The sequence below is a fragment of the Pimephales promelas genome, chromosome 13, assembly GCF_988280905.1.
Source record: "Pimephales promelas chromosome 13, fPimPro1.hap1.1, whole genome shotgun sequence".
In the NCBI taxonomy this organism is placed as follows: domain Eukaryota; kingdom Metazoa; phylum Chordata; class Actinopteri; order Cypriniformes; family Leuciscidae; genus Pimephales; species Pimephales promelas.
This window is the reverse complement of record NC_142781.1, coordinates 32,509,495-32,521,483: the sequence shown is the minus strand read 5'-3', so window position 1 is coordinate 32,521,483 and position 11,989 is coordinate 32,509,495. Positions and strand designations below refer to the sequence as shown.

The 11,989-nt window shown below is 35.0% G+C and overlaps 1 protein-coding gene across 2 annotated transcripts; it reads left to right on the top strand.

The window, feature by feature from the left end:
* Positions 1-53: 53 nt before the first annotated feature.
* hadhb (hydroxyacyl-CoA dehydrogenase trifunctional multienzyme complex subunit beta) lies at positions 54-11,907 on the top strand. 2 transcript variants are annotated; one of them, XM_039647811.2, is made up of 16 exons: positions 54-176; positions 1,120-1,204; positions 1,314-1,355; positions 1,489-1,579; positions 3,124-3,168; positions 3,267-3,366; positions 5,311-5,398; positions 5,550-5,737; positions 6,319-6,499; positions 7,260-7,381; positions 7,502-7,581; positions 7,997-8,044; positions 9,229-9,316; positions 9,701-9,775; positions 11,034-11,198; positions 11,290-11,907. In XM_039647811.2, the coding sequence occupies exons 2-16, from the start codon at positions 1,138-1,140 to the stop codon at positions 11,323-11,325; spliced, it is 1,416 nt and encodes a 471-aa protein (XP_039503745.2). In that variant the 5' UTR covers positions 54-176; positions 1,120-1,137; the 3' UTR covers positions 11,326-11,907. The 2 variants fall into 2 exon arrangements, with proteins under 2 accessions (XP_039503745.2, XP_039503746.2); XM_039647812.2 differs by having other exon boundaries at positions 169-189.
* The last annotated feature ends 82 nt before the right edge of the window (positions 11,908-11,989 follow it).

The window sequence follows — 11,989 nt, the reverse complement described above, 5'->3', positions numbered from 1 at the left end:
TTTAAAAAATATATACATATGTAAAGTAATAAGTATCCGCGGTAATTTTCCCTGCTCAGGCAGTGATTCCGGTTGCCCGATTGACGCGGGGTCCTGCAGCTCGTGCACTGCTGTAGTCATTAGACAGACGAAAGTCGTCTAACATCGCACTCTCTCAACATTTACAACAGTAGCAGGTAAAAATATAATGTATGTACTTATATTACATGACAAAGTGTGTGTGTATGACAAATCCTGAATGTGTAAAACGGTTTTATTAGACATACGGAAGAATGAATCCGTATACTTGTTTGTGTGTTAAAGTGTTATTTTTATTGTTTCATTACCGTTGCTTAACTGTCATGTGTTGTTATATCATGATCAGTGTTGTTTTATAATGATGCCAAAATCTTAAGTAGCTGTTTAAGTGTTTAATGTGTTTGTGTGTTTGTCCTTGTCCAGTCTACTGATAGAAGTAGGTGAAGGGTCACACACACACACACACACACACACACACACACACACACACACACACACACACACACACACACACACAAGATCAGTGTCGGACATTTCACTGTATTATCAATATGATCACATACTTAACAGATTAAAGTATGAATAGCAGCTCGACACATAAGCAACACTTACACTTGTACAATGTCTAAGCCATTTCATTGATGAAAAATGTCAAAGCAAGTGCCATTTATTTAAAAGATAGATAACACAAGCAAAGGGTCACAAGCAAATAGTTTTAAATGAGACAATAAAATGTCATTTTGACCATGAAGACGGAGTCAGCATTCAGTATATTTGTGGTTAGTCGATCATGTTGATAGTTCATCTGATTGTCTACACCTGTGGTTTCACATCCATACAACCTCTAAAAATCACCAACACAACAGCTGATTCAAAGACATTGAGACTTCAGAAAAGTGAGAGTTAGTGAAGAGAAAATATCCTGCAGCCTTTGAGTGCAAATGACACATAGTTTAGATATTTTGTTACTTGTTTAAAGTACAGGTAATTTTCATTTTGCATGCTTGCCTATAAACAAATTCAGATATTTTCTGTTAGATTATGGGTGCACTTGCTTTGAAATAATAGTCTCTGAATAATCTTTCATACTTTTGTCTCAAGCCTTCCAGATAATCAAAGATGGCATCTATGTTGTTGACTTCACTGAGGAGCAGTCCACTGACGTCTGTGCAGACTGCCCAGTTTGGTAAGACATCCTAGGTCACGACACCACAGAACTAACAAACACCTCACATTATGCAGATTATTGAACATTTAACTTGTCATTGTCACTCATTAGAACTGTTTCTCCTTAGCTGCTCGTTCTCTCAGCACATCTGTCCATCTGCAAGCTCAAGGTATCTATAGTGATCTGTTTTGCTGTATTCTATAAGGTCCTCGTAAAATTAAAGAAAATAAATACTTTTAGTAAAATGCACATTTCTTTAAATCTTTTGGTTTTTCTTTTCTGTGTCTTTTATAACCAAATAGCAAAGAGCAAGAAGACGCTGACCAAACCAGGATTGAAGAACATCGTTCTGGTGGATGGCGTCCGAACCCCCTTCCTGCTGTCTGGCACCACGTAAGACGTGCACACAGTGTTTAAATGAAATTCAAATTGAAACAAAAAAATGAATTTAAATCACACATTCATTTGTAAAGAGGAGAAAGGAGATTAAAGCTGCATTGTTTATCGATAACTGATAATTGGATACGTCTGATCTTTGGACATATTCGGACACAACGAATCATAACTGAACTGTCATGTTAATAATGAAATCCATTTTGTTTGACTGAAGTCGGCTTAAGATTTCTTTTTTTAAGATGACTGTGGAAGATGGTTTGTATTTCTCTAACCTGCATCAAATGCTGTTTTATGGAAAAATAAGGATTAATTTATGCATTTGGCAGAAATTAACATTTGCATTCATGCATTTGACAGGCTCTTTTATGCAAAGTGACTTGCATCACATTTTTTTGAGCGAACTTTTAAGGTTACAAAATCCAAAACTACATGGCACGCAATTTAACTACAAATTCATGTTTCTGGGTAAATTAATTGCAATTTTAGGAGAAACTCTAACCAGAATGTTTTAGGCCCTGTTTACACCTGGTATTTAGATGCGTTTTGGTCAATCGGATCACAAGTAGGTGTTTTATTCTCTCTCTTGTCCACTTTCAACCACTTCTCTCCTGATTTCTTCAAGGGGATGGTCTGTGGGCTGGTAAATGCATGGGCTTTTTTCGATCTTTTGATTTACTGACCAGCCAGACCCTGTGTGTGTGTTAGAAATTAAAAACATTTGAGCTTGGTACGTTTTTCATCTTCAAACCAAACTTGGGTCTTCATTAGGGATGGGCAACGATTAATCGCATCCAAAATAAAAGTGTGTGTTTACATAATATATGTGTGTGTAGTGTGTATAATTAATTTGTTTATATAAATACCCACACATGCATGTATATATTTAAGAAATATGTGCATGTATATATTTTATATATATTTATTCACAATTAATATTATATATAAATATAAATATTTGATATATTAAGAACACATTTTTCTTATGTGCATAGAAATATGTGCATGTATATATTTTATGTATATATATTCACAATTAATATTATATATAAATATAAATATTTGATATATTAATAACAAATTTTTCTTAAATATATACATGCATGTGTGGGTATTTATATATACAAATTAATTATACACACTACACAAACATATATTACTGTATGTAAACACAAACTTTTATTTTGGATCACGATTAATCGTTGCCCATCCCTAGTCTTCAGTCGTCAAAGTTTAAACCCCGTCTGGCTACTCCGCTTCCCATAATAAATACACATTGGATCAGTAGACAGTCTTTTGTGGCTTTTTGAACACATTCGACCTCATTAGCGTTTAAACTACGAAAGCAATCTGGTCGAATGTGTTTTCATCTACCTCTGACTACAAATGGTCAAAAGTGGACGAGCTCAAAACCCTTTAGAGCCTGTTTACACCGATCGACCAAAATGCATCTGAATACCAGGTGTGAACAGGGCCTTAAGTTAGGAATATCAATGCAGTGATTTCTTGCAAAAAACTTTGTGTCTCTCTGTCTTTGTTGTTAGATACGCTGATCTGATGCCCCACGATCTGGCCAGAGCAGCATTACAGTGCGTCACCACACACATAAACATATACATACAGTATAAAGATTCACTCATTACTTTAATGTTCAGGATTAACTCTCTGACTGTGTTGTTTTTTTCAGGGGTCTACTGAACAGAACTGGTATCCCTAAAGATGCTGTTGATTATATTGTCTATGGAGAAGTTATTCAGGAAGTGAAGACCAGTAATGTGGCCAGAGAGGTCAGTCTCTCCTCTAGTCTGTGATGATTTCTAAAATAGAATCTAGATGTTGAAGCTATTTTTAGTTTGTCAGGTCTGCGTTTATTGATTGGGTGGCGAGAAACATGCTATCAGACTGACCAATGAGAGTTTGGGCATCTGTACAGAGATCTTAGTTCAGTCAGAGCATCACTGCAGTGTTTGTTTGTATATTAGGTCTTGAATTAATTCCTTTTTATCAGGGCTTTATTTTTCCATTAGAAATGCATGCATTCAAACATAAAGTCAACATATTCACATGTTCACATTATCATTATAAACTAGGGGTGGAGCCGAATCCGAATACGGTATTCGGAAAGGTACAAATAATGTGTTTTTTACGAATACTTATTCCGAACAAATACTTAAAAAAATATTTGTATTCGGGAACAAGAAATACTTTATATCAAAAAGCTGCGTTCCTCACGAGACGCGAGTTGAGTGACTTGAGTCAGTGCGCGAGTTGAGTGAGTGACGTTCAGGAAGAGGTGACTGACACAGGCTGCTCCACACAGCAACAGAGAGGGCTCGGCTGAGCGAAAAAAAAAAACACTTAACTGCATCACTATTTTTGTTTAATAGATGTTTGTACCTTAACTATGTTCCGGTGGCAGTTTATAACTTTCGGGAAGCGGAGTTTGATCGGGAGTAGGCTATATTCCATTATTGACGTCTGCAGACGGGTGCTTTCATGTTCGCTCTGTTTACGTAGCTCTGTTAGCTCGGTAACGGTAATTATTTGTTTCATGGCTTGATTGAATTCCAATGTAGAATGCGGTCTGTTATTATAACAGGCCGCTGCTTATAACTATAACACACCGTTGCTATGAAAAACAGAGCGTTGCCATGGATTCTAAACGTAGAGACAGAACGGACTATTTTTCTTTTTTTAGCGGGAGCGATACAATCGTTTTTTAAATCAATAAACTCCTTTTTATATCCATATTTTGAGTCAAATTATTGATTTATTTGGTAGGTAGCCATGTAATAAGCGGGGTAATGTAGAGCGAGGCGTAGTTATAGCGAAAACCCTTCAGGCTTCGCGTCGGGCTCATAATCAACCTCCTCACTATAAATTATCCATATAACTTATTCTGTCTGCACAGCGTCCTCCACCGTGGTGTTGGGGTTCATAATGTTCACAATTGTATTTTATTAGTTGTTGGTTTAACCATGGTTCATGAGGTAATGGCTGACTGTTATTTTCTTTTCAATGACTTTTCTTGTTACATGTTCATTGCTGGATTTATAGAAAAAATCAACCAATATTGCATATCCATAATTATTATAATGGATATAATTAAAGAATCCATACACTAAGTATTTTTTAAGATTTTTATGCCTATTTTGAATTTTACTCGAATACAAATACAAATACTTTTCCTCCCTGAACAAATACAAATACAAATACAAATAGCGGCTGCTTTGCACACCCCTATTATAAACATATATATGAAGAGTTCAGATGCAAAAGCCTCTAAATGCCATTTGAAATTTTCTTCTTTAATGATGATTTTTATCAAGCTTGTATATTTAAGTTCAGTAATTTCACTTAAATGGCAATGATAATTACCAATTAATTGTTATTTAAGTGAAATTACTGAACTTAAATATACAAGTTTGATAAAAATCATCATTAAAGAAGAAAATTTCAAATGGCATTTAGAGGCTTTTGCATCTGAATTCTTCATATATATATATATATATATATATATATATAAAAATATATATTTTATTTTTTCTTTGAGATTTTAAGTTGAATGTATTTGGTATATTTGTAGCAAACAGTGCTGTCAGCTCTTTGTGTCCCATCATCAATGAAAGACCCTTTCTTACAAACATTACTTTTGCTGCTCGGTTTCTGAGTATACAATTATTTAGGAACAATGTTAATTTGGAATTACATTTTGATTTGTTTTCTTGTAGGCGGCACTTGGTGCTGGATTTTCAGATAAGACTCCTGCTCACACGGTGACGATGGCGTGTATTTCCTCCAACCAAGCAATGACCACAGGTACTCAACACACACATTTTGTGACAATAATTATCGAATGCATGTAACTCACTTTGGTATATACAAACACATCACTTTGAAATCACATATTGAAATTGCATTAAACTACAGCAGAGGCAACTTAACAGTTGATTGTTCATTTGTGTTCTAGCTGTCGGTTTGATCGCTGCCGGTCAGTGTGATACTGTGGTCGCCGGTGGGGTCGAGTTTATGTCTGACGTTCCGATTCGCCACAGCCGGAGGATGCGGAAGACAATGCTGTCACTCAACAAGGCAAAAACCCTCGGGGCTCGACTGTCTCTGCTGGGCTCCATCCGCCTCGCTCACCTCGCACCTGAGGTACTACATTACCCATAATACACCTCATATTTTACCCCCAGTGCACCTCAATTTGATTATCATTAAGGTACTCTGCTCACATCACAGAAAACAATTTACCTATAGTGCATTTCTCACCTGAGCGAAGGGCAAAGGGACCAGTTTCATATCTAGAAACCCGAATATGAAACCAGCATGGAAATATAAACTTTAGATGATGGTTTAAATTTCCATTTCTAAAAAAATTGTATTTATAGTTTTTCAATATTTATTTTACATTATATATAATATTATTATTCACAGAGGTTATTAGCAAAAATAGCTTGTAATTTAGCAGGAAACGACTATCAGATAGCTATAAACTCAACACTTTTGCTTAAAAATTTACATATGGCACAAAATTACTGATTGTTTGTAATTCTCACCCCAGTCTTACTGATTCTACACAGACTATCACAGGTCTAATAGAACTATCTGTATTATAAAATGTGATCTAGGACATCAATATTTAATTTTTTTTAGTCTGCTTTAATACAGTCCTATGGTATTGTTAAGTGCCCTTCCTTAAAAGCTCTTAAATGTCTGTCTCTGAATGTGTTTAGCTGCCGGCAGTGGCCGAGTTCTCCACAGCCGAGACAATGGGTCACTCCGCGGACCGTCTGGCTGCTGCGTTTGGTGTGACGCGTTTAGAGCAGGACGAGTTTGCGTTGCGGTCTCACACGCTCGCAAAGAAAGCTCAAGACAGCGGGCTGCTCAGTGATGTCATCAGCTTCAAAGTGCCAGGTGAACAATTAACACAATAACAACAGCACTGGCAAATTCATTTCAGTTTTTGACCAAATGCATGAATTCAGCTTGCAAGCAGTTTGTGAAAGTGCAATACGTAAATGATTTGAACAGAAGTAACACGATTTTTATTGTTGCATAAGTGACTAATTGTGGACAAATGTGGGCACAGAGGACTCAGGTGTGATCCAAATTTTTATTAATTATAAATGTTATATCACTGTCTTCGATACAGTTTTGTCTATCCATTTATGGGTTTTTTTTTATTTTGGGGGTATTTTTGAATTTATTTACTTCAAAAAGTTCCATATTTTCTATGTAAATTATGCTTATTTTTTGTTTTATTTTAATTTTAACTACATTAAAATATCATTCCAATAAGTTCTTAGAGCTAAAACCTAAAGATGAAGAGACTTTCCTGTCACCTGGTGTCTTATTTTGGCTTATTTTAGAATGCTTTAAATTACAGTTTTTCCTATTCATTTCTATGGGTGAATTTTTGACCCAAACACAAGATTAAGTTGAGTTTTTTTTTTTTTTTCACCCACTTAACATTGTAGAATTGAGTCAAAAAAAATTGTGTGTGTTCAGGAGGCAAACTTAGGAAAAGTACCTAAGTCTTGTACCGCTCAGATCAAGGGAAGTATTTTTTTTAAATAAATCAAAACTATTTTGCCCACATTTGTCCAGAATACGGTTTTAGGGTTAAACCATTCAGATTGTTGCTAAATATCTTGTGATGATGTGTTTGCCGCAGGAAAGGATATTGTGTCTAAAGATAACGGGATCCGTCCTTCCACCATGGAACAGTTGGCCAAACTGAAACCAGCCTTCATCAAGCCTCACGGCACCGTGACGGCTGCTAACTCCTCTTTCCTGGTCAGTTTATCTGAGATAATTCGGGTTTATCTAGTTCGTTTTTATCCCTTTGATTTAAGGAACATCTGTCAGATTTGTCACTCAAAGATGAACTCTCGCTGTGTGTGTGTTTTCACTCAGACTGACGGCGCGTCTGCAGTTTTGATCATGTCAGAGGAGAAAGCTCTTGCTATGGGTTACAAGCCTAAAGCATATCTCAGGTACAAAAGCAAAAATAATGCCTTGCATTAAAAAAATATCACCAGCAGCGTCTCACTGACATCATCTGTATTTTCTTAAACAATTTAGCTGATCTTTGCAAATTTACACATGAATCGTGGGTATTTATTGAAATGAATTCATAGAATTTAAAGGGTTAGTTGTGAGAATAGTGAGAATTTCTCACTAACAACAGTGTTTATTCTTTTTGGGGAAATAAACCATAAAACTGTTGCTGCACATTAAATTGGTTGAGGTGTATTTTAATGTTGGGAAAAGATTAACTTTATCTTTATGTTCTGATCTGATGTTTTCCTGGTGTCCCATTACAACAGACAGACGTCATGTGCTCATCTCTACAGCGGCTCGTGGTGCTGATGTTGATATTGCTGTATGTCTGTGTGTTTTTACCTTCAGAGATTTTGTGTACGTGTCTCAAGACCCAAAAGACCAACTGCTTCTCGGGTGAGTTCCTGCTTCTTTTCTTCTTTCCGCTCTCTTTCTCTGTGAGGTTTTGTGCTGTGGGTTTTGTTATTGTTGTGGTTGAGGTGTGTTGTGGTGGCGTCTGAGTTTGTGACTGACATTCTTTCAGTCTGGAGAAAAATGAGACTCTCTGGGATATATTCTTATTTGAAAGGTTTTGTGTAGGTTTACAATTACGCACTTGCCATTTTTTTTTTTTTTTTCAAGGTTCATTTTCTTCATATTCTATCTATAATTACTAGTAGTCATTCTTGGTAGATATAGGCTTATAATCAGTTAAGCAAGTATATTTGACCAATATTGACTTTCAATTCTACTTTGGTTCCCATAATTTATTGCTTGCATAAATTATTTAGCATTTTACATGTTTTTTTTTTTTAAATGTTATTGAAAGAAGTCTCTTCTGCTCATCAAGGCTGCATTTATTTGACAAAAAAATACAGTAGAAACAGTAATATTATTATTACAATTTTAAACAACTGTTTTCTATTGGAATAGATGTTAAAATGTAATTTATTCCTGTGATCAAAGCTGAATTTTCAGCATCATTACTCCAGTCTTCAGTGTCACATTCAGGAATCATATTAATATGATTAATTTGATGTTCAAGAAACTTTTCTGATTATGATCAATGTTGAAAACATTTGCTGCTGCTTTGCTTAATATCTTTGTGGAAACCATGATACATTTTTTAGGATGAATTGAAAGTTCAAAATTTATTTAAAATCAATTAAATGCATTCCTGCTGAATAAAAGTATTAATTTAATTAAAAAAAATGTTTTTACTGACCCCAGATTGTTAAACAGAAGTGTAACTAAAGTGCTAGTTAAATCACAAAACAATTTTGGATGGTGCCATAAATAAAAATTTTGTAATTATTATTGTTGTGGAAGTACTGCTGTAGTCTAAAATATATATTATATTGATTATTGATCATAATAGTGTCAAAAAGCAGAAATAAAACTGATTTAATTTGGTTCTGCATATTGATTTTGAAAAGTAGTAATCTGTGTGAACTCTAATATTAAGAGAGGTTTAAATACAATATGTAAATGTACTGTTTTTTTTTTCCAGTGTGTGTTTGCTTTTTTTATTTTTTTTATTCTGTTTCTATCTTTCTCTCTCATGTCTCTCACACTCATGTCTGGGTTGTTTTCTTTCTCAGGCCGACCTACAGCACTCCGAAAGTCCTGGAGAGGAGCGGACTGACAATGAATGACATCGATGTGTTTGAGTTTCATGAAGCTTTTGCTGTAAGCGTCACGTTCAAGTTTTCCATTGATACTGCTTTAAATATCCAGAAACTTACAAGTGTAACTCGAAAAATTGGAATATCGTTCAACAGTTCATGTATTTCAGTAATTCAAACTGAAAGGTGAAACTAATAGTATATATAACTACATACATATGCATGATTATACTTTTCAGAAGTCGACATTTCAGTATTTAAAATCCTTTTTTTATTGATTTCATGTATTATTCTCATTTTTGAATTTCTGTATTTTGATGAGCTGTAAGCCATAATCATCAAAATTATAACTTTTGCACAATACTCAAATTTTTCAAGTTTCACCTGTATTTAACAGTTATTAATGAATGAATGATGTTAATGTTAATTTTATTGTTTCTTTTAACAGGGTCAGATAATGGCAAACCTGAAGGCAATGGACTCTGACTGGTTCGCTCAGACATATATGGGCAGAAAATCTAAGGTAGGTGTGTGTGTGTGCTCACACTAGGTGGTGCTTAAAGATTGTCCCATAGGTTGTGCATTCAAAGCCCAAGAGGGTTTGATTCATGAACTATCACCGTCGTGCCCTTGAGCAAGACACTAAACCTCAGGATACTCCACGGGGATTCAAGTGGTAATAAATGTCACGTTGTGTAAGAAAGCATCAGATGAATAAAGAATAATTCTAGAAACCAGGGGCTCTCTTTTATAAAGATGTGCGTATAAAATGATCTTATGTATATGTTCAGAAACTATAAATGATTTATAAAACATGTGTATGCAAATGTTCCTAAATGCATCTCTCTTTATGCATTGTATTCAAGCGCTATTGCATCAGCCACATAAATCTCCTAATGGTTCAGAGGAAGTATGGCACTCAATGGGCAAGGAGACCCAAGTGCACTCTGAAAACTTGTGTGCGGTTTTTCAGGAAAAATAATATAAATATTATAAATAATATATAAATATAAAATAGAATTATAGTGATTTCAGTGATTTAATTATTTAAAAAAACAGTTAATATTATGCTTATTTGTGCACTAGATGCATATTGTGATTTTCATAAACTGTTAATTGTTGAATTAATTGTATTACTTTTATGCCAAAAAGTCTTCAGTTGACGTACATATAAGAACATTTTCCACATCCGTTTCTGACTTTTTAATTCCTGATCCCAAATTATGTTTTTTTTCCACTTTAATTTTTTTTTCCTTTATTTTTTACTCCATTTTAATGGTTAAATTAAAATTTTATAAATAAAAAGCATGTCTAATTAATTGAAATCATGAAACTTAATAATTTAACAGAAATCATGTCATTTAATTTTAGTTTTACCAAATTCTGCGTTTTCTGTTTTTAAGTTTTCTGGATTCCATTTTGATGGAAATTAAAAATTTGACGAAGTCAGCGTTGTACAGTATTCCGTTTTTATGACTGGATTCCGCAATTCTGTCCACGTTTTCCTCATCACAGAAATCATAGGGCTCTATATTTAGGCTCAAATCTGATCATATGATGCGTTTTATAAATGAGGATCCAGGTTTTTTTACTTTCTAAATAAAACGTGAGTTGCGTTTACCATGCAAAACTCACTATTTCTTATGTATTGATTTAGGTTGCTAAAGATGTTTCACTAGTTGACGTGAAATTGCTTGGAAAGTAACCATCTCTTGATGAGCAATAGTAATGTTGATGAATTTGATGAAAATGAAAACATCATTGTTTCTCTGTTTTCTCAGGTCGGTGTCCCTCCAATGGAGAAGTTTAACACATGGGGAGGTTCTCTGTCTCTTGGGCATCCATTTGGGGCCACCGGCTGTAGACTGGTGACCACCGTAGCTCACCGACTGCAGAAAGAGGGCGGTCAGTATGGTTTGGTGGCAGCGTGTGCCGCTGGAGGACAGGTGTGTGACACCATCACTTCTACAACGTACTGTACTGAGTCTCACAAGTGTGGAAATATCCTCATAACGCCCTCTTGTATGTGTGTTGCAGGGTCATGCTATGGTGATTGAAGCTTATCCTCAGTAATCGGCGTACTTCCACACACCGTAATGCTCTGTACATGCACACGAATAGTTTCTGTAAATACTAACGTGCCGTAATGCCTTGAAAGGAAATGTTCCTGAAAGTTATCGGGAGGTTCTTCATTTGAAATGATGCTTGTGACGTGGATGTAAATGTTAATGTACGGTAGCCTTATTTGAAAAACATGTTGAGGATAATGCTAAATATAGCACTTAAACCAGGCCAATTAGATTTGGACGTTACGTAAGAAGGCTACATTTTACATTTGATTTTGAAAGAGGTGATATGGATAATTTTTTGGGCTGTAATTCTAAGCACTGTAATCTCCGGATAAAGATCAATTTAGCAGCTGGATCTCTTATTGCTGTTTATATTGCTGGATCTGTTATTGTTTCATACGGCAATATTAGCAGATCCAGTGTCAGTTTATGGCGTTTAGCTCTTAAGGAATGAATTGTAAGGACTGAGATCAGCCATAAAGACGAAGCTTGCGTACTTAAACACACGTGTGCCTCAGATTCAAGCAGGTGGACCTCTGAACCTTTTCTAACAGTTTTTACAAATAAACTTAATTTGAAATCGCCATTTATGTTTTCATGTTACATTCTATAAGATGTGTGTGTTCTACATGTTAGTTGCTTGGTAACACTTTATGGGTCATTCCATA